General features: G+C 49.7%; 1 protein-coding gene across 2 annotated transcripts in view; it reads left to right on the forward strand.

Moving 5' to 3' along the window:
* The window catches only part of LOC147691802 (protein phosphatase 1 regulatory subunit 14A-like), a 283,304-nt gene that overhangs the window by 20,916 nt on the left and 242,705 nt on the right, over positions 1-19,683 (forward strand). The window contains exon 1 of one of the 2 annotated variants that reach the window (XM_086938094.1): positions 8,478-9,052. The exons of the other annotated variant lie outside the window; for it this stretch is intronic. Within the exon in view, the coding sequence (XP_086794220.1) occupies positions 8,849-9,052 (204 nt within the window). The 5' untranslated portion in view covers positions 8,478-8,848. Of the gene's footprint in view, positions 1-8,477; positions 9,053-19,683 lie in introns of those variants that run through there. 2 annotated transcript variants of the gene reach the window in all.

The following is a 19,683-nucleotide window of genomic DNA, read 5'->3' on the forward strand; positions in this document are numbered from 1 at the left end:
CCACATAATTACACTGCACTCAATGCAACATACACTCCAAATACCACTCAGTACCACATAATCATGTGCACCATAATTAGACTGCACTCAATGCAACATACAGTCCAAACAATACCACTCAGTGCCACATAATTACAAGCCACACAATTACAATCCACGGAATACAACATACACTCCACACAACACCACTCAGTGCCACATAATTATATGCTACATAATTACACTGCGCTCAACGCAACATACACTCCAAATACCACTCAGTGCCACATAATTATATGCTACATAATTACACTGCGCTCAACGCAACATACACTCCAAATACCACTCAGTGCCACATAATTACACTGCACTCAATACAACATACACTCCAAATACCACTCAATGCCACATAATTACACGCCACATAATTACACGACACTCAATGCAACATACACCCCAAATACCACTCAGTAACACATAATTACACGCCACATAATTACACGACACTCAATGCAACATACACCCCAAATACCACTCAGTAACACATATTTACACGCCACATAATTACACTCTTCTCAATGCAACATAAATACACTCCACATAATACCACTCAGTGCCATATAATTACACACCTCATACTTACACTCTACTCAATGCAACATAATTACACTTTATCTATCTGTCTATCTATCACTCACTTTATCGCCATCACTCACTCTATCTATCGCCCGCTCTATCTATCGCCCTCACTCAGCATCACCACAGCATCACTCGGGGGCATCACAACATCACTATGCGCTACCACTGCATCACTGAACGCCACAGCATCACTCGTCGCCACCACATCACTTAGCGCGACCACAACATCATTCTGTGCAACTATTCAACAACTGGTTCAAATATGTTCTCTCAATGTTTCAAGCTTTATTACAAATGTCACAAAAAGATGTTAATATTTGTTTGTTATGTTATGTTATTTATATTTTTATAGCGCGCAGCTGCCCCAGCAAAGGGGCGTCCTGGCGCTTTGACAGACACTATAACATAACACACAGTAAAAGAAAGAAATTAACCAGACACAGGAAACAGGAAAGTTTTAATCGCCTGCCTGAAGGCGAGCAAGTCTTCAAGAGCTCGGATGTGTACCGGGAGCGAATTCCATAAACCTGCCGCTAGCACCCTAAAGGAACGGCCACCCATTCTGCTCAACTTAAAGCGTGGACAGACAGCCAGATGAAGCCCCTCCGATCTCAAGGATCTCGAAGGCGTGAGAAGATTGGCAAGTGCCGGCGGCGAAGAAAATTTCAAAATTTTAAAGGCCAGACACAGCGCCTTGAACTTGATTCGCTGTCTGACCGGGAGCCAATGTAAGGCCGTGATGGTACCAGACACTGAGCAATGTCTGGGGAGGCCCACAATGGCTCGTGCCGCGGCATTTTGTACTCTTTGGAGCCTAGAGGCCTCCGCTTGATTCACCCCTAACAGTGAACTGCCGTAGTCCAGCCGAGATAGTATTGAGGCCTGGACCACAAGTTGTCTGGTAGGGGGATCAAAGTACTTTAAAACCGGCCTAGTACCCCGCAAAATTCCATAGCACGTGGCAGCCACCTTCTTGGTGTGGTCCCTGAAGGTGAGCGCAGAGTCCAACCAGATTCCTAGATTTCTCACTCCAGCAGCTGGAATAGGAGTGACACCTAACTCTGATGGCCACCACTGGTCACCCCATAGCTTAGCGTGCTTCCCTAGTACCAACACCTCTGTTTTGGTGGCATTCAACTGAAGGCAGTTGGTGCGAAGCCAGCTTGCTACTGCCAAGAGACCCGCACGGAATCTGGGGGCCTCCACCTCAGGGTCTCCACTAAGTGTCACCGCTAGCTGTGTGTCGTCCGCATATGAGGCCATCGTAAGACCCCACTGTTTGACGACACCAGCCAACGGTTTCACATAGAGGTTGAACATTGTAGGGCTCAACGAAGATCCCTGTGGTACCCCCAGCTCCAGGGGAAAGGTAGCGGATTGGCCAGGTGGTATAGCCACTTTAAAGGAACGATCCGCCAGAAAAGACCGAAACCACTGGAGAGCGACATCCGTCACTCCCGCCTCCTGTAAGCGTTGGATCAGTATATGGTGGGACACAGTATCGAAGGCAGCGCTTAGATCTAATAGTATAAGCGCTCACTTCTGTTCTTGGAAGTTCATCACAATAAAATACAATGAACATAATCTTCACAAGTTATTTACAAAAGATATTGCCATTATAAATTACAATAACTTTTATTTAAGTATTAATTATTAAAAAAATAAAAGCCATTTTTATTTTTAATATTAATACATCTAAGTCATGTAAATACAACACATATTGCATTACAAATGCTATAGGTGTCACATTTGCAAAAGTTAACACTATTGGCATTGTAAATGACAACGTTATTAATTTTGCTATTTTCAAAACAAAAACATAAATAAAAAAATTGTCATTTACAATACTAATACCTCTAACTTTACTAATGCGAGCCCTATTGCATTGCAAATGCTTGTTTCTGTTTGTATCCTTTATGTAACGCATGTAATCCTAAGTCCTTATGTTTCTCAACTGGTTCTTTTTTTAATAATTTAAAGATTTTTTATTTGCATCAAATGGACACACAAGATAAGCCAGAAATAAACATTTTCAATAATTGCAGTGAACAAGCATTAAACATTGCATAGGCCATAGCCAATAAAGAGGTCATACATACATAAGTTTTTAGAAAAAAAGACCAACGAGAAGGATCCAAAAAAAGAAACATGACAAATACAGTTATTGAGGCATAAATAAACCCCAAATTCTAACAATTTTTCGTTTAGCCTGTAGACCCCTTGAAGCAGCAATAGTTTAGCCTGTAGACCCCTTGAAGCAGCAATAGAGTTTCTCAACTGGTTCTTATGTAAAGCGCTCTGACACCTTTGTGGGGCCCCCCTGTGTGTTCTGGCGCAGCGCGGTGACGCTGCGCTGGACAGAGGGACTCCGGACACCTTGCTGCTTCTCCGCGTGGTCCGGACTAACTCCGAGACCACGCCTCCTTTATTTTATAGTACGCGCGGACGCCACGTACCACGTCCGCGCTGGCGCACGACTACGTGCGTGAACACTAGACTGCGCAGGGCAGTCTTGGACATTACACTCCTTTCCACCTTTATTGAAAAAAAAACAACATGCAAACTGAGAGTCAATGGTGAACATGTGGAAAACAAGCAAAGTGGCCGGCAGGCCTGTTACCAGTCTGACGCTCATGGTGCACAGTCTCAGTCCACAGCAAAGTCCGCCAGCTGTGATGAGGGGGCTGGATTTCTTCTTAGCCCATAGCCAGCGGCCTCTCCTCGAAACAGTGTTCTCCTCGGGGTGACCTGCCGGGCTGGGGTTGGAGATAGCTCGTCTCCGGAGGGACACCGACTGGCTATGCCGGGCCTCTCAGACTCTGGCGAGCTCGCCTCTGGCTGGTCTGCTGCGTCGTTGTACCCGCTCACCGGGGATCTGGTGCTTGGAGTCGTCGGGCTTGGTGTTGCTCTGTCCGGGTCTCTGCTGGGCATGCCGTTGGGCGGGACTGCAGCCCGCTTGAAGAAGGACACGTTGCGGGTGACGGTTTCTCCGTCGCGTTGAGCCGTTACCATCGTGCCTGTCCGGCGGGTGACAGTCCAGGGCCTGGGTTCGAACGGGAGCCTGAATTTGCTTCCGGGATATCGGTCTCGCACGTATACTCGATCTCTTTCTCCAATGTATGATTCCTTGGCTCGGCGTCGGAAACTCGCGTACTCGTTTGATCGCTTTCTGTTGAGCAAAGTCTGCTGAGGGTTTGCTTCCGTCGGGGTCCAGGTGTGGTGGTGGGGGATCGTGTCTCGGACAATTCGCCCCATGGCGGCTGGCCCTGGGGCCGCTGTAGTGGTACGGTGGGGTGTCAGCCTGTACTCCCTCAGGAACGTGTAGATGGCTTTCTCCAGGGGTGTCTCTTCTGCATGAGCAATCCGAATCACTTTATTGAGGGTCCTCATGAAACGTTCTACCTCCCCGTTGGCCTGTGGCCACCTGGGGGTGACCTTCCTGTGCTGGATGCCCCACTCCTGGAGATAGTCCGCAAATTCTTGGCTTTGGAACGGCGGCCCGTTGTCGGTCTTGACCAGGTCGAAGATGCCATGGGTGGCGATGAGTTTCTCGAACTTCGTCGTTACTTCCTTGGCTGTGAGTGTAGGTATTATCTCCACCTCGGGGTATTTGGTCAGGTCATCAATTACAACGAGCATGTACCGCCCGTCCGGGAGGTGTCCAAAATCGGCGCTCACTCGTTCCCAGGGTCTCTCGGGGTTCTCCTCGGTGATTACCGGCGGTGGCGGTTCGGGTGGACCTGCGGCCTGGCACCAGTGGCACTCCTTGACCATTTGTTCGACCTTCATGTCCAGGTCCGGGAACCACACCTTGGCCCTGAGTCTACTTTTTGTCTTCACCACTCCCTGGTGGCCGCGGTGTGCCAATTCGATTACTTGTTGAGTCAGGCTCGCCGGCATCACAATCCGTGGTCCTCTAAGTACGCATCCCTGACTGTCTACTGACAGTTCGTCCTTTACCCTGCAGAGGGTCTCTAGGGCTCGCTTGGCTTCCGGTGTCCTCTGACTCAGCGAGGCCTGGAGTGTTCTCCAGTCGTTGTCTCTCAGGGCAGTGTTCACTAGCTGCAGGACTTCATCCTTGCGGGTTGCGTCCACAATCATGTCAAGGTTCATGGGCAGCGGGCGTGATCTTTCGAGGATGACTTGTACATACTCCTCTGTCTCTTCGGCATCTTCTCTCTCTCGGGTGGTTGCCGCTCGGGGGTGCCGTGAGAGGTAGTCGGCCGGATTGGACGCACCGGGCTTAAATTCCAGTTTGTAGTCATACTCTTGGAGTTGCAGAATCCACTTCTCGATTCTCGGGGGAGGCTTCGAGACTGACCCTCGGAACAGGGGGAGTAGGGGCTTGTGATCCGTGGAAACAGTGAACGGATGTCCATAGACGTAAACGTGGAAGTGCCTGCAGGCCCAGTGGATCGCAATGGCCTCCCTCTCAATCTGAGAGTAGCGTTGTTCAGTTTCTGTCAGGGACCTGCTGGCGTAGGCTATGGGTGCCCAGTCTTCCCCGTTTTGGCTTTGTGTCAGCACTGCTCCGAGTCCATAGGGACTGGCGTCCACTGCTACGTTCGTCGCCTTGGAAGGGTCAAAGTACGCCAGGGTCGTGTTGGCTGACAGGGCTGCCTTGGTGTTCTGAAACGCCCGCTCCTGTTCTTCCCCCCACTGCCATGGGGTGGTGGACTTGGTGAGCTCCCTTAGTGGCCTGGTGAGATTGGATAGGTCGGGGATGAATCGCCCGCAGAAGTTTACCATCCCGAGGAAACTTCGAACTTCTGATGTGTTGTTCGGCGCTGGGGCTGTTTGCACGTCCTTCACTTTTTCAGGGTCAGGGGCTACTCCCTTGTCGGAGAACGTGTACCCAAAGAAGCTGATGGTGTTCTGCAGGAACTGACATTTCTCTCTGTGTAGGGTAAGGCCTGAGTCTTTGATCCTTTGTAGCACGCTTCTGAGTCTTCTGTGGTGCTCTTCTACTGTATCGGCGTATATCAGCAAGTCATCGCTGACATTTAGGACGCCTGTGATCCCACTCAATACTTCTCGAATCGTGTTTTGGAAGACCTCTGCAGCGCTTGATATTCCAAAATTGAGTCGCCGATAGCGCCGGAGGCCAACGTGAGTGGAGAAAGTGGTGATGTACCTGGAGTCCGGGTGCAGAGGTAGCTGGTGGTATCCTGATCTCAGGTCCATCTTGGAGAACCACTTCGCTCCGTTTAACTCTCCTAGAATGTCGTCTATGGTAGGCGTCAGGTGTCTTTCTCTCTTCACCGCTGCGTTGGGGAGGCGCATGTCGACGCAGATGCGGACCTGTCCTGGTTGTTTGGGCTTCCGCGCTACCACAATCGGCGACACCCAGGGGGTGGGCCCGCTGACCTTCTCGATTATCCCCTGTTTTTCAAGGGTCTCCAACTCCTGTTCCACTTTCTTTCTTAGGTGAAATGCTATCCGTCGATGACGGAGGGCTACTGGCTGTATGGATTTGTCAATGTGTAGAGAGACTTCTTTGCCTCGGAGGCATCCAATACCTTTGAATGTGTCTTCGAATTCTTCCAGGATTGTGTCTAGCTCTTCTTCCAAGACGGCCATGGCAAACGAGATGAGGTGTAGGTCTTCAGCTGCTTGGCCACTCAGGAGCATTCCGCTACCTTCTTTGGTCACGTAGATGGTGGCTGGCGTCCTCAGTTCTTGGTGCTGTATGTCTGTCTGGAAGCACCCTATTAACGGTATTGGTGTCTTTTGTCCATAGGCGAAGACTCTGATCTTGGCTGGTTTCAGGAGTGGTTTGTCTCGCAGTTGGTTGTAGACGTTTGCCGCCATCAGCTCTATCGAGGCCCCTGTGTCAATGGTCGCTCTCACTTCTTGGTTTAGTACCTTTATCCTGCACTTTGGGAGTCGCCGTTTTTTCCTCAAAGGCTGATCTATGGCGAACACATAGTGCACCGGATAGTTGTGAGCGTCATCGTCCATATCTTCGCTCTCAGGGTCTTCCCTTATGGCATGGGCGGCTTCAGGTTTGGGTTTAGATGATCTGCACACCGATGCGAAATGGTTCATGCGCCCGCATGACCCGCACTTCCTTCCCCGTGCCGGGCAGTCTTGTGCTCTATGTGGTGCGCCCCCGCAATATCCACACTCTTTCCGGCGTTCTGGCGTTCTTCCTCTCCCCGCCGGGCGTTGCTTCGGTCTCACCACGTTGACGTGCTCTGCCACGTGGACTTGCTCTGCCTTTACTGGTCTGTGAAGCGCTGCCTCCATATGCGACGCCCTTGCGTGGGATAATTCCTTTGAACGGCCTAGCTTTAGAATGTCGGCCAGGGGCTTGCCGTCCTCCTGGAGGATCTTTACCCTCAGGTCAGAGGAGTAGCAGTTCTGGATAATCTGGCCGCGGATTTCTTCTTGTTCATCCTGGAATCCGCACGTGCTCGCGAGTTCCTTCAGGCGACCATGGAAGGCATCGAGGGATTCATCTGCTTCCTGACGCGCTTGCCTGAAGATGAAGCGCTCGTAGTCTTTACTCTGCATCGGCTCAAAATGGGCATTGAGCGCGTTGAGGAGCGTGACATATGTGCGAGGGGTGGCCTCTACCAGGGTTTTGTATATCCTGTAGATATCTTTTCCTCCCAGGTGCAAGAGGAGCGCCCTGCGTCGGTCGCGCGCCGTCCCTGCTCCTTCAAAGTAGAACTGGAGCCTTTCAACCCAGTCTTTCCAGCGAGGGGCCAGGGATGCTGGGGTCCCGTCAACGACAAAGGGCTCGATTGGGGGGATGGACGCCATGATGACGCAGTGCGACTAGCCTCCGCTTCACTGGCACGTGGGGCGAGGGTTGTGTGAATCCTCTGCCTCCTAGGCGCAGATCTCGAGCCAGGTGAGTAATGCCAGGTGAGAAGTCAATCCAGTGGCCAGAAGAGGGCAGTATGCTGGAGCCCTGGCTGCACTGCTTGGGATTGCGCGGGGGAGGGGCTCATAGGAGGAGCTGTGGCCCTGAGCAGATGCACGGCGCTGGTACCTCGGGTTGATCAAGTCCTGCTCCCATCATGTGCCAGAGCTGAAAGCACTCGAAGTATCCCCTGGGAGGCAGAAAGCACTGAGGCCAGCCTGCGCCGTCGAGGAGATGCAGGGCCGGCAGCTCCGCACTCGGCAGACACACGTGTTGTCCCAGGAGGTCGGGGACGCCTGGGTGCACCGGCGGTGCAGGCGAGATAGCCTTTCCTCACGCAGCGTGGGCACTCTTCGCCCTCGTCGCCATTGTGGGGCCCCCCTGTGTGTTCTGGCGCAGCGCGGTGACGCTGCGCTGGACAGAGGGACTCCGGACACCTTGCTGCTTCTCCGCGTGGTCCGGACTAACTCCGAGACCACGCCTCCTTTATTTTATAGTACGCGCGGACGCCACGTACCACGTCCGCGCTGGCGCACGACTACGTGCGTGAACACTAGACTGCGCAGGGCAGTCTTGGACATTACAACCTTCGGGTAAAGTTCGCGCTATATAAAATCGCATAAATAAATAAATTAAAAACCTATTTATTGGTTTTTCCAATGCTTTTTTGTGTGCCTGTGACTTGTGGCGCTCGTGGTGTTCTCGTTTTCGTTGAGTTTTGTGGCGAATTGTCTTGTCAGAAGTGGTGTATAATTCGTATGACACCAAATAAGTAATGAAATATTGGACAGTCGAAAGGGGTCAATAAATCCCTGTAGCCTGGACAGGCTGCCCGTGATAAAATAATTACTCACATCTGTTCTGCGTATCCTTCCATGACAACGCAGCTGAGCTGAGTCCAGAGAAGGATCGCGCTGGGACCCAGCGGCGCCGCCTCCTCGCGCTCCAGCCGGTGTGCTTTATAAATACAGGCTGCGGCGCAGACCACGATGAGAGTGCTGAACAGAGCCCTGGATAGAGCAGCGGGTTAGGGAGGAAACAGAGGAGTGAACCTGGACGCACGTTCTAGCGCCTTCACGATCAGGGCTCCGTGAAAACGGTGATTGCGTGGTATTCAGTCTACACCTTCAGTGAACAGAACCTTTAACCTAAATACACCCGGAGTATACATTGGACGCCGCCCTCCTCATCGGACTGCCCTCATCTATCCCTTGCGCTCAGCTGTGCACGTCCTACAGCAACATCCAACAGTTCATAAAGTATCAGGCATCTGCACTGGATTAAAGCCCTTTGGAAACACACTTCGAGAACTAGCACCGGGAGATCAGAGGTGCGTCACTTCGCCGTTCCCTCCTTCCGATGGCATCCCAGAAGCTGGGGCAGCGGGGGCTGGGCAAGCTGCACTCCTCCCCGTGCAGGGGTAACCGGTCCCCGGGGGGCCACGGGGGCATCCAGAAGCGCCAAGCCCGAGTGACGGTCAAATATGACCGCAAGGAGCTGCAGAAGAGGCTGGACGTGGAGAAGTGGATCGACGAGCGGCTGGACGAGCTGTACCTGGGCAGGGTGAGTGATGGGCAATACCCCCATTTCACGGGGCTATTCGTATGGATTCAGTGGTAGAATGTCCGGGGGGGGGGGGGGGGGTCGCAAGTTGGGGTAACAAAAATGACATCTGGGACCATCAGACAACCGATGGCGTCATCAGCTTGACCCTTTGCCCACCTTTTATCCCTTGAATAGCCTCGTGTTTTTCGGTCGAGGGGCCAGGTTCCCGGATGGGCAAGGACTGGAAGCCGTAGCACCTACAGAGTGATCCGGGAACCGCATTTACTTCATAATTGCGCAGCCTTCGTCAACCCTGGCACGGTGGCACCCGAGATAGGAAGGTCTGTACCAGGGGTGCCTTCGGACAAATCCGGGGTCGCTGATTGATCGAGGGAAACAAAAAAGTGACGGGTGGGAGTGGACTACCTGAATTAATCTCAGCCGCTAGTAATTCGTCGCGGCTGCATTCTATTCCATCGTTTTGTGCCCACCGTTGCCGTCTGATACATGGAACCAAATCAATGAATTACCTCGGTATGGCTCTGCCTACCGTGGTCCACGTGAGGTAGCATGGAGGAAGTGGCTGTGTTGGGGGCGTGGGGGTTCCAGTATGGTGGTGGGTGTTATTTTGGGAGTAAGGTTGCCTATGGGACTGGAAAAGGCCGGTCTCTGTGGGTGTCTCTGGGTAGGTGCGCTCTCATGGAGAGTCGGGGATCTGGCTGTTTGGTGAGTGGGAACTGGATATGTATGTGAGTGTGTGCATGTTCATATCCAACAATGGTGCAGACTTCGGAAGAGACGCAGGGGGGCGCTGCTTTCCCCACCCGACTCAGGCTGAGGCCCTTACCAGGCGTCAGACGCAGTCGCATTTTACTTCACCACCAGTTCTCGTATCTGCAGTGTTTGCTGTCGAGTCCTCCCAGCGGGCATTCACACGGTGCTTTGTATTGCCTCTGCTTCCCGCCCACGGGTCGAGCCTGAGGGGACCTGGGTGTCACCTTTTCTCTGAACAAGAAACTGCTCTCAATTCCACCGTTTGTTGGGTTCAGGTGAAATAATGACGCGAATGGTTGGCCTTTGTGCTTTAAGGTAAAAAAAAAACTGTCAAATAAAAGCATTCTGCTTTCTCAGCCATGGCTGAGGGCATTTTCAAATTCGTTCTGTGGCGATTTACTTGTAGCCCTTTACTTGGAACTTTATTTGTGTGAAAATAGTACTGGTTAATGTTTGGTATTCATAGAGTTCGTAAGAAAGGCTGAATTGACCTTGCCGGGATCTGAACCCCTGCTGACGGGCCATGAACCCTCTGAGTTAGTTTGAAATGAGCATGCTGTCTTCCGCGGCAAGATCTCATGTGCACGTGGCAACCAGCACGAGATTCATACACCTGTTCTATTCTAGCAGCCCCGTCCTAAAGGTTCCTAGGTGAGTACACTGCACACCAGGCAGGGATGGACGGGAAAGAAGCCATGTCACACCTATATGCTAATTATCACGCTTACATTTTTTTAAATTTTTTTTTTTGCTGTGGGTGGAAATCTTTTGGGACTAGTTAAATAAGTGACAATCGGCTGGATGAGGGTGTGTGCGGAGGGACACAGCTTTGTGTTTGTCATGGTAGATAAAGGGGGGTTGCAAGCTCAAGAACCTTTATGGTATTGTATTGATACCGAATAAAGTGTGTGTATGTATGTATGTATGTATATATGTATATATCTCTGCCTTATGGCTCCCTCCTTTCCCTTGTAGGCGCTGCTATGTGTGGTCGCGTCACTCCCGCAGTTGAGCCCAACTGCTTAATTATTCCAACAATTTTCTCCCCCTCGAGGGAAAGAAAGACGGAGTCGCACTTCAAAACAAAGCCCAGCACCACGCTGCAAGTTGATTTCTTCAAGTGATTTATTAATCCATGGGGTCAAAAGCAAATAAACCAACGCGTTTCGACACGAAGAAATCAACTTGCAGCGTGGTGCTGGGCTTTGTTTTGGAGTGCGACTCCGTCTTTCTTTCCTCGAGGGGGAGAAAATTGTTGGAATATATGTATATATGTATATGTATATCTCTAAGGATCTTGTCCTATAAGCATATCTTTGTAATTAAGGGCGTGGCTTAAAGCACGTGAACTAAAGTACTGTGCTTCACACGTCGTGTCACCTGACAAGTATTTGGGTATAATTCTGTGATTTATCTTGATTGCATCCAGGACTATAAAACATAATTGACATGGGTCTAAAACAAGGCAGGCTCATTTGCTTTGACAATGGCTGTTATCGATATGTAAAATAAACGAGTAGGAACAATGATTCTGTGGTAAACAGAATTGACAAATGTTTCAATTCTAAAAATATGAGATTAAATTAGACATATTGAAGGTCTCTGGGAGGGGTAGTTGTCTTCGGAGTGTCTCAGCTACTCCTGTTAAAACCTTCACTTAACTTTGTGGTCTCTCGCTTTGTTAGATACTTAATTTTATGGAGTCACGTGGTTTAAGTATAAATAATTCCAAGTCCTTCGTTTTGAAAGCAGGTAAGGGCACTCTGAAACCTGGTCACTTCAGTTTAAACGGGGAAAAAATCCCATCAACCAACTCCTTCTCTTACCTCGGGGTCCTGATAGATCAAAAGTTATCTTGGGGGCCAGCAGTCTCCAAAAAGAAGGGTGAAATTACAAGGGTCAATGCGGCCATCCTCGGCTTTGCAAAAAAGATCGGCAATTGCCCGTTGGCCGCATTGCTTAAATTGTACCAGGCAAAAAGCGTTGCTATTGCCTGTTATGGGAGCGAGCTCTGGGGCTATCGTAAGGTCAAAGACCTAGAGGTCGCAGAAAATAACTTCCTGAAAAAGATCTTAAGACTGCCCAGGGGCACTGGGAATTACTCAGTACACGAGGAGCTGGGGGTCCCCTTTCTAGGTGACAGAATAGCAGTAAGCCCAGTCTTATGCTGGCTGAAATGTTGGTTAAACAATGAAATCCCACTAACACATGCCCTATTGAAAGAAGCTCTACAGTTAGACGGGAGATTTAAGGTACCATGGGTAAACTATATAAAGGACAGCCTAACGGCAATAGGCCGACGTGATTTGTTTTATGCCCCAAATACAATCAGAAAATCTGATGTGAACCTGGTCAAGAATGCCATAGTTTTGTTAAGATGTACCGATAGGGAAGAGGTTGAGACACAGAAGGTCAGCGTTAGGAAACATCTACTGCTAAAAACATGCTTGCAAATAGAACCTTATTTGACATGGCCAATGTCCAGCTATGAACGGTTTCTTTTAATAAGGTTCCGCTTTGACCTCTACCACCTTCTACTGGCATTCCCGAGTGGTGCCCAGCGGGGCGAAGTGTTGCCAGCTTGTGGCTGCGACGGAAAGTCTCCTCAAGATCTGGCACACTTCCTTTTTATTTGCCCTTATTACTCTACCCCACGGAATTTATACCTTAAACCGTGTCTTAAAAAATTGAGCTTCACACAAATTAAACCCGCACTTTATTACTTACAACTACTGAATATTGACTGTACCCTGTTTATTTGTAATTTTTTAAAAAAAGCCATCTGCTTTAGGAAAAGCATGGACGGCTAACCATGATGTAAAAATGTGCTGGTGATTCTTAAGTCTACAGTTATTTATATTTTTAACTATATACTTCCCATGCTTTATTGTTTGATATATTGTGCTGTCTATTGTATCATTAATTGCCTTTGATAATGAACTGTAACTGTTTTTAATTGTGTGATTTTAAAATGAACTTTTATGATTGTAAAATCTACAATCGAATAAAGATTATGAATGAATGAATGGATACTTAATGCCGTGTTTTCCCCACACATCATTCTGAAATCCTCACTGCATCTTTCACACGCCATCTTTCTTCAGCAGTGTATTCTGTCCCTCTCATTCTACTTGTACGACCCCCTTACGTCTCAATTCAACTCCCCTTCAGACAGACCACCCCTCAACACTCTCTCCTGTAAGCACCGATTTTCTTTTCTTGTGTGCTGTTAATATTTATATGCCGCTTTCCCACACTTCCTTATTGACTCACAATTGTGAAAGGCACATATGTAGCCATTGCGCTCTGCAGAGAGGCCAATAATTGGATGTGCGCTACAGTCTGAACACTTTTGACCACTGAAATGTACTGTTTGAAACTTGCACTGCCTTCAGCCTGAACTCAAGAGCATGCAATAGTGCCCTGTCATAAATACCCACCTACAACCTGTACTCACCCAGACGCCTACAGGTGATTAAAATCACAATGTTGCATGAAAAAAAATGAGATACAATATCTGGAGAACGCACATTTCTTTAGGTTATGCAAGAAACAATGTCTAAACAACGACTTCATCGCTGCCGTGGATTACCTTAAGTGTTTTAACAGCCCTTTATAGGGTTTGAAAGGGACCAATTTCAAAGTCGGTTAATAATTACTGCTGGCTCTAAGACACTGAAGGACCCAGCCCACTTAGAGTCCTGGCAGGCAGTGAACACTGATCATTATTTACCAAATCTGAAACACTCACAGCATATGAAGATAAACTCTGGGCTTAATTTGAGCCGGTTGTTTTCCTGTGCACACTGGCACTTAATCATCAACACCAGTGCTTTTTATGAGCACCAGTTAAGTACACATTTATGTATTTACTAGCAGCCCGCCCCAGCGTTGCCTGGGGCAGAAGGGGGCTGGGGGCTGCATTTTTAGCCCGGGGCCAGAAGGTGGCTGGGGCAGCATGTTGTCGAGCGGTGCACCCGCCGACTCCCTCCCGCCCCCCCGCCTCCAGCCTCCCGAGTACCGCCCCGACTCCCTTTCGCCCCCGACTATTTACTTTTCTTACCTGACCCGCCGCTCCTCCTCTTCATGTCGCCACCACTGCACCGCCGCCTCTTCATGTCGTCGCCGCCGCTACTCACTGCACCACTGCACCACCGCTCCTCCATGACGCCGCCGCTCCTCCTTCGTCATGCCGCACGTCGCGTCCAGCGCTAGGTCTCGGCCGGCGCTACTTTCAGGGGACTACTTTATTTTGTAAATTAATTTTTTTATTTTGCTTTTAAAATTTTTTTTATATAGCCTATGTCCATCTACACACCCTGACATTTTCAAAGATGTATCGGGTGTGTAGATTGGCGCTGTGGTTCCCGAGATTACCTTGCCAAAAGGTGCAAGTTCTCTCTTTATAATAGTAGTATAGATTGTGGGGAGATTAAGTGATTTGCTCAGCATTACAGGATGTTGGGCCGAGGCCGAGACTCAGACCTGGTTACCCAGCCCCCAAATAGCCAGCTCTGGCCAGTACGCCACATCCTATCCCCACTTTCCTGGTTAGTAGTTGGTTCTGTTTTAGGCGGCACCAACCGGAGAAATGGGATGGAGCAGGTTGCGTCCCAATGAGTCCCGACACTTACAATTTTTTTTAAATTTTTTTTTTTTTTTTTTTTACAAACTAACGGCTGGGTTTACCCACATGAAGAGCTCTGCAGTTGATATAAAGTCTGGTGTAAGAATGTGGGCTCCAGTCAGCATTTACAGTTCCTGGCAAAGTTTTAATTGCACCGGTGTCATTTTGCATGCGATTTCTGGCACTTCACGTTATGCTTGTTACGGATCCTTCACAAAATTGCACCTTGTCGCATAGTTTAAAGTCTGTTCATGTAAAACCTCTTTTACAGGAGTATGAAAGTACTGTGACTCAACACAAGCAGCTGTTTGCGGTGCTTGTGCTTCTTTTCAGTTTTGAACACAAGGGTACATTTCACTCTAAAATGTAGTGTAAATGCTAGATTTGCATTTCATGTCATTTGTCCATACTTTTGCAAAAGAGAACTATGCAAATGTTGCACTCCTGTATCCATGGCTTGGTTGTTGGGTGGAAACTCTAGGTCAGTTAGCGCCATGAAGGTGGGTGCCTCATACACTATCCCTGGGATGTACATTTTGGGCTTGATTGATTTAGATCTCGTGGGACCGGTTATTCCATCACAACGTTGACGGATATCCCGTCCATCAAAATATAAAACCCGTAGGCTATAATGGGATTTATATTTCGGCGGACGGGAATATACGTCACCATTGTGATGGAGTAACCTGTCCCACGAGATCGAAATCGAGTCCTTCCTCTGGAAGTTTGCAGTCAGAGGAGTTGAGTGGGTGTGTTCGCATTGTTACTACAGCAAGAAAAGCCACATTCCAGTAGGTTCCCGCCTCTTTCCTCATGGTTGCGAGGTCTGGAGGTCCCATCCAAAATGTTTAGTCAGCAGGAGCGTCTGTCTATGTAAATATTTATGGAAGAGCTTGGGTCTGGCAGCCCTGTGCTAAACACATAGCTTACTGGGGCCAGAGTGCATGTTTAAGTGCTGAATTCTTTCAAAACCTTAATTTGCTACACCACCACCAGGGATCTTTGATCTGCCAACTATTTCATTCAAGTGCCACCCAAACCACCCTCTGCAGCTCCCAGTTCCTGATCTCTTTACCTCTGTAGTGCCCTCCACTGGAATTCAATACCCCTGCTATCCAGGCCTGCCCCTCTCTCATTGAGATTACAACCATCTTCCTCGTGTAATCGGAAAGAAAATAACTTCCGAGCATCGGAACAAACTGTATATGTTGATTTGTAAAGCTTAGAAATGCATCTTTTCCCAGTTTCTAGTGGCTGTCCCTGTGACACATAACACTGCCTTTCCACAATACTTCTGCCTCTTCTTGCATGGGTGGGCGGGACCAGGTGTTCTTCTTGGTACTCTGGGATTTATAGTCCATCTTGGATTTGAGATTGAAGGACTACAATTCCCAGAACGCAAAGGAGCATACCTGGACTGAAGCAACTAATTCCGCGTGGAACTGGACACCTGACAGCACAGTGGACTTCCCATTGGAATCTGGTTTTTAGGGCGAGGCCTGCGCCACTTCGTCAAAAGTGGGCGGAGTTTCGAAGCCCTCTTGTAAGGGCTTGCAGAAAAGCAGTTGAAAAATGCCAGACATTCCATTATGCGCGAGAATTTTCATGGTGTTTCTGTGGCATATGCTTTGCAATAGGTCCTGGCAAGGCTGTGTTATAGTAAGGTAGCACACCATAGGCCGTAGGAATTTCTCAATCTAGACTTCCTGCATATTGTATGCGGTTACGCGCAGGGGAGCGCAATTAATTATCCATTACAGCTGTCAGGGGGCCGCGGTAATGGAATCCAGATGTTCTGGGCGCGTTCACCAGTCTGCAGTGAGTGGCACGCGTTCCTGCTTGTTCTGTGTTCTCCTTCTACCAAAGACATTACTCGCGTTTCCTCTTTTCATGCAGATCTGGTTTTCTTTACTGAATACAGCTGTGTTTATATAGACGGTGGCTTCAGTTGTGCAGCAGGTGCAGTGGCACCAGTGTGGTGTAGCTATCATTAGTGGGGCAGTGGCACCAGTGTGGTGTAGTTATTATTAGTGCATCAGGTGCACTGGTACCAGTGTGTGGTAGCTACCATTGTGCAGCAGGTGCAGTGGCACCAGTGTGGTGTAGCTATCATTAGTGGAGCAGGGGCAGTGGCGCCAGTGTGGTGTAGCTATTATTAGTGCAGCAGGTGCAGTGGTACCAGTGTGGCATAGCTACCCTTGTGCAGGGGGGTGCAGTGGCACCAGTGTGGTGTAGCTATCATTAGTGGAGCAGGGGCAGTGGCACCAGTGTGGTGTAGCTATTATTAGTGCGGCAGGTGCAGTGGTACCAGTGTGTGGTAGCTACCATTGTGCAGCAGGTGCAGTGGCACCAGTGTGGTGTAGCTATTATTAGTGCGGCAGGTGCAGTGGTACCAGTGTGTGGTAGCTACCATTGTGCAGCAGGTGCAGTGGCACCAGTGTGGTGTAGCTATCATTAGTGGAGCAGGGGCAGTGGCGCCAGTGTGGCGTAGATATTATTAGTGCAGCAGGTGCAGTGGTACCAGTGTGTGGTAGCTAGCATTGGTGGAGCAGGTGCAGTGGTAGTGTTGCTTAGCTATGATTGTGCAGCAGGTGCAGTGGCATCAGTGTGTGGTAGCTGCCGTTGTGTAGCAGGTGCAGTGTTATCAGTGTTACTTAGCTATGATTGTGCAGCAGGTGCAGTGGCGCCAGTGTGGCGTAGCTATCATTGGTGCAGCATGTGCAGTGGTACCGGTGTGTGGTAGCTACCATTGGTGGAGCAGGTGCAGTGGTAGTGTTGCTTAGCTATGATTGTGCAGCAGGTGCAGTGGCACCAGTGTGTGGCGTAGTCACCTTTCGTGGAGCAGATGCAGTGGTATCAGTGTTACTTAGCTATGATTGCGCAGCAGGTGTAGTACCACCAGTGTGGCGTAGCTACACTTGTGCAGCAGGTGCAGTGGCATTAGTGTGGCATAGGTACACCTGTGCAGCAGTTGCACCAGTGTGGCATAGCTACCCTTGTGCAGGAGGTGCAGTGGCACCAGTGTGGTGTAGCTATCATTAGTGGAGCAGGGGAAGTGGCACCAGTGTGTTTCTATTATTAGTGCAGCAGGTGCAGTGGTACCAGTGTGTGGTAGCTACCATTGTGCAGCAGGTGCAGTGGCACCAGTGTGGTGTAGCTATCATTAGTGCAGCAGGTGCAGTGGTACCAGTGTGTGGTAGCTAGCATTGGTGGAGCAGGTGCAGTGGTAGTGTTGCTTAGCTATGATTGTGCAGCAGGTACAGTTGCACCTGTGTGGCATAGCTACACTTGTGCAGCAAGTGCAGTTGCACCAGTGTGGCATAGCTACCCTTGTGCAGGAGGTGCAGTGGCACCACTGTGGCATAGCTACCATTGTGCGCAGGTGCAGTGGCACCAGTGTGGCGTAGGCGTAGCTACCATTGGTGGAGCAGGTGCTGTGGTACCAGTTTAGTGCAGCAGGTGCAGTGGTACCAGTGTGTGGTAGCTACCATAGGTGGAGCAGTTGCAGTGGTAGTGTTGCTTAGCTATGATTGTGCAGTGGGACCAGTGTGTGGCGTAGTTACCATTCGTGGAGCAGGTGAGGTGTTATCAGTGTTACTTAGCTATGATTGTGCAGCAGGTGTAGTACCACCAGTGTGGCGTAGCTACCATTGTGCAGCAGGTGCAGTGGCACCAGTGTGGCGTAGCTATCATTGGTGCAGCATGTGCAGTGGTACCGGTGAGTGGTAGCTACCATTGGTGGTGCAGTGGTAGTGTTGCTTAGTACTATGATTGTGCAGCAAGTGCAGTGACACCAGTGTGTGGCATAGTTACCATTCGTGGAGCAGGTGAGGTGTTATCAGTGTTACTTAGCTATGATTGCGCAGCAGGTGTAGTACCACCAGTGTGGCGTAGCTACCATTGTGCAGCAGGTGCAGTGGCACCAGTGTGGCATAGCTACAATTGTGCAGCAGGTGCTGTTGCACCAGTGTGGCATAGCTACCCTTGTGCAGAAGGTGCAGTGGCACCAGTGTGGCATAGCTACCCTTGTGCAGCAGGTGCAGTGGCACCAGTGTGTGGTAGCTATCATTACTGGAGCAGGTGCAGTGGCACCAGTGTAGCGAGGCTACCATTATGCAGCAGGTGCAGTGGCACCAGTGTGGTATAGCTATCATTAGTGCAGCAGGTGCAGTGGCACCAGTGTGGCATAGCAGGTGCAGGGGCAACAGTGCGGTGTAGGTACCATTGTTCAGCAGGTGCAGTGGCACCAGTGTGGTGTAGGTACCATTGCTGCAGTAGGTGCAGTGGCACCAGTGTGGCGTAGGTACCATTGCTGCAGCAGGTGCAGTGGCACCAGTGTGGTGTAGCTATCATTGTTGCAGCAGGTACAGTGGCACCAGTGTGGCGTAGCTACCATTGCTGCAGCAGGTGCAGTGGCACCAGTGCGCCACATTGGTGTAACAGACTCACCACTACACACACAACCACACACACAACACACCACCAGCCATCAATGCACGCTTTCACGAACCACAAACACCACCAGGCGTCCAACACCAGCCGTCAGTGCATGCTTTTACAAGGCGCACTCACCAGCAACCGTCAGTGCACGCTTTCACCAAACACACACCATCAGCCATCTGTGCACGCTTTTACCAACCACACGCCCACCAGCCGTCAGTGCCCCCTTCCACCAGGCACACACACCTCCAGCCGGCAGTGCACTCTTTTATAAAGCACACAAACCACCAGCCATCAGTGCACGCATCAATTGTTAACGCATCCACAATTAACTATTGTAGCAATCTCAGTATGGTACACTTTACTTTTAAACATATTCATGTAAAGCACAGCATGCCACCATTGGCTACAATTCCAATCTAACCCACATAATTCCACTACACACCACATGCACACACTCCATAACACATGGCGAAAAGACATTGCTATTTACAATGCCATTAGCTCAAACTCAAATAAATCCGAGCCCGATTGCATTTCCAATGCTTGTTAGATGAGCAATCTCCCTTGTTTGTAGTTCTCAGATGTGGGGATTAGTCTTCTACAGGGGTGCATTATCGGATGTGCGGGCCACCTGTGTCATTTAGGTTTCCTTAGAGGTCCTAATTGTAACATCTGCTGCTCCCCTTCGCGTGCATAGGATTCCTGGTTCGTCAGGCACAGCGTCTGCAGGACCGGCCAAGAGCAAACCAATTCACTTAAAAAATCTGACGAATGCCCCAACCAATGTGCCAGATGTAGGGATCCA

The sequence above is a fragment of the Lissotriton vulgaris genome, chromosome 9 (assembly GCF_964263255.1).
Source record: "Lissotriton vulgaris chromosome 9, aLisVul1.2, whole genome shotgun sequence".
Taxonomy (NCBI): domain Eukaryota; kingdom Metazoa; phylum Chordata; class Amphibia; order Caudata; family Salamandridae; genus Lissotriton; species Lissotriton vulgaris.